Source organism: Egretta garzetta, unplaced genomic scaffold (genome assembly GCF_000687185.1).
Source record: "Egretta garzetta isolate BGI_Z169 unplaced genomic scaffold, ASM68718v1 scaffold143, whole genome shotgun sequence".
NCBI classification, from domain to species: domain Eukaryota; kingdom Metazoa; phylum Chordata; class Aves; order Pelecaniformes; family Ardeidae; genus Egretta; species Egretta garzetta.
Genome location: NW_009259310.1, coordinates 2363410 through 2364081, shown reverse-complemented (window position 1 = coordinate 2364081; position 672 = coordinate 2363410). Strand labels below are relative to the sequence as shown.

At 61.3% G+C, this 672-nt stretch overlaps 1 protein-coding gene across 1 annotated transcript in view; it reads right to left on the bottom strand.

Annotated features, from left to right (window-relative positions):
• The window catches only part of LOC104124044 (glutamine synthetase), a 6356-nt gene extending 5795 nt beyond the window's left edge, over nt 1-561 (bottom strand). The window contains exon 1 of the mRNA XM_035891909.1: nt 343-561. Coding sequence (XP_035747802.1) covers nt 343-547 — 205 coding nt within the window. The 5' untranslated portion in view covers nt 548-561. The remainder of the gene's footprint in view (nt 1-342) is intronic.
• Between the last annotated feature and the right edge of the window lie 111 nt (nt 562-672).

Sequence of the window (672 nt, the reverse complement as noted above, 5' to 3'; positions counted from 1 at the left end):
AGGATCAGCCCCAGCCACTTTGCCTCCCTCTGCCAAACCCCATCCGGATGCCAACGCGTCTCCTTGCCTGTTTGCCCAGTGGAAAGGGGCGAGGACCTCGTCCTCCCCTTCCCACCCAGTGCTAATAACAGAGATTACGGATTAAGCAAACCGCAGCAACACAGGCCGGATATTTACTCTGCCGCTTGATACAACCCCATGAGACAACTGCAGCGGGTATCACCGGTGCCACGCAACCAGAAAGAGCAAGTGCCAACCCCACCGGCCAAAGCACCCCAGAAGTTTTCCTGGGCGATACTCGGAGCCCTCCACCATGCCAGCCATCATCCAGAGCAGCATTACCTTCGATGCTCTTGGGCTCCTTGTCGAGGGTCCTGCTCTTGCAGCGCACCCCCTCGCCGCTGCCGTCGATCCAGACATAGGTGACCTGCACCAACCCATCCTGGGGCAGCCGCATGTACTGCTCCCGCACCAGCTTGTTCAGCCTGGAGCTGTGCGACACCGACATGGCGACGGCCCTGCGAGAGCGCGCAGGTGAGCACAGCATCACCCCTTGCCCATTCCCTGCCACCCCCACCCTGCTTATTTTAAAAAACAACACGCGCCCCACCCCCCCAAAAAAAGCCACAACCAAGCTCCCGCCCGGCCGCCCCCGCGGGTGCTCGGCGCTGC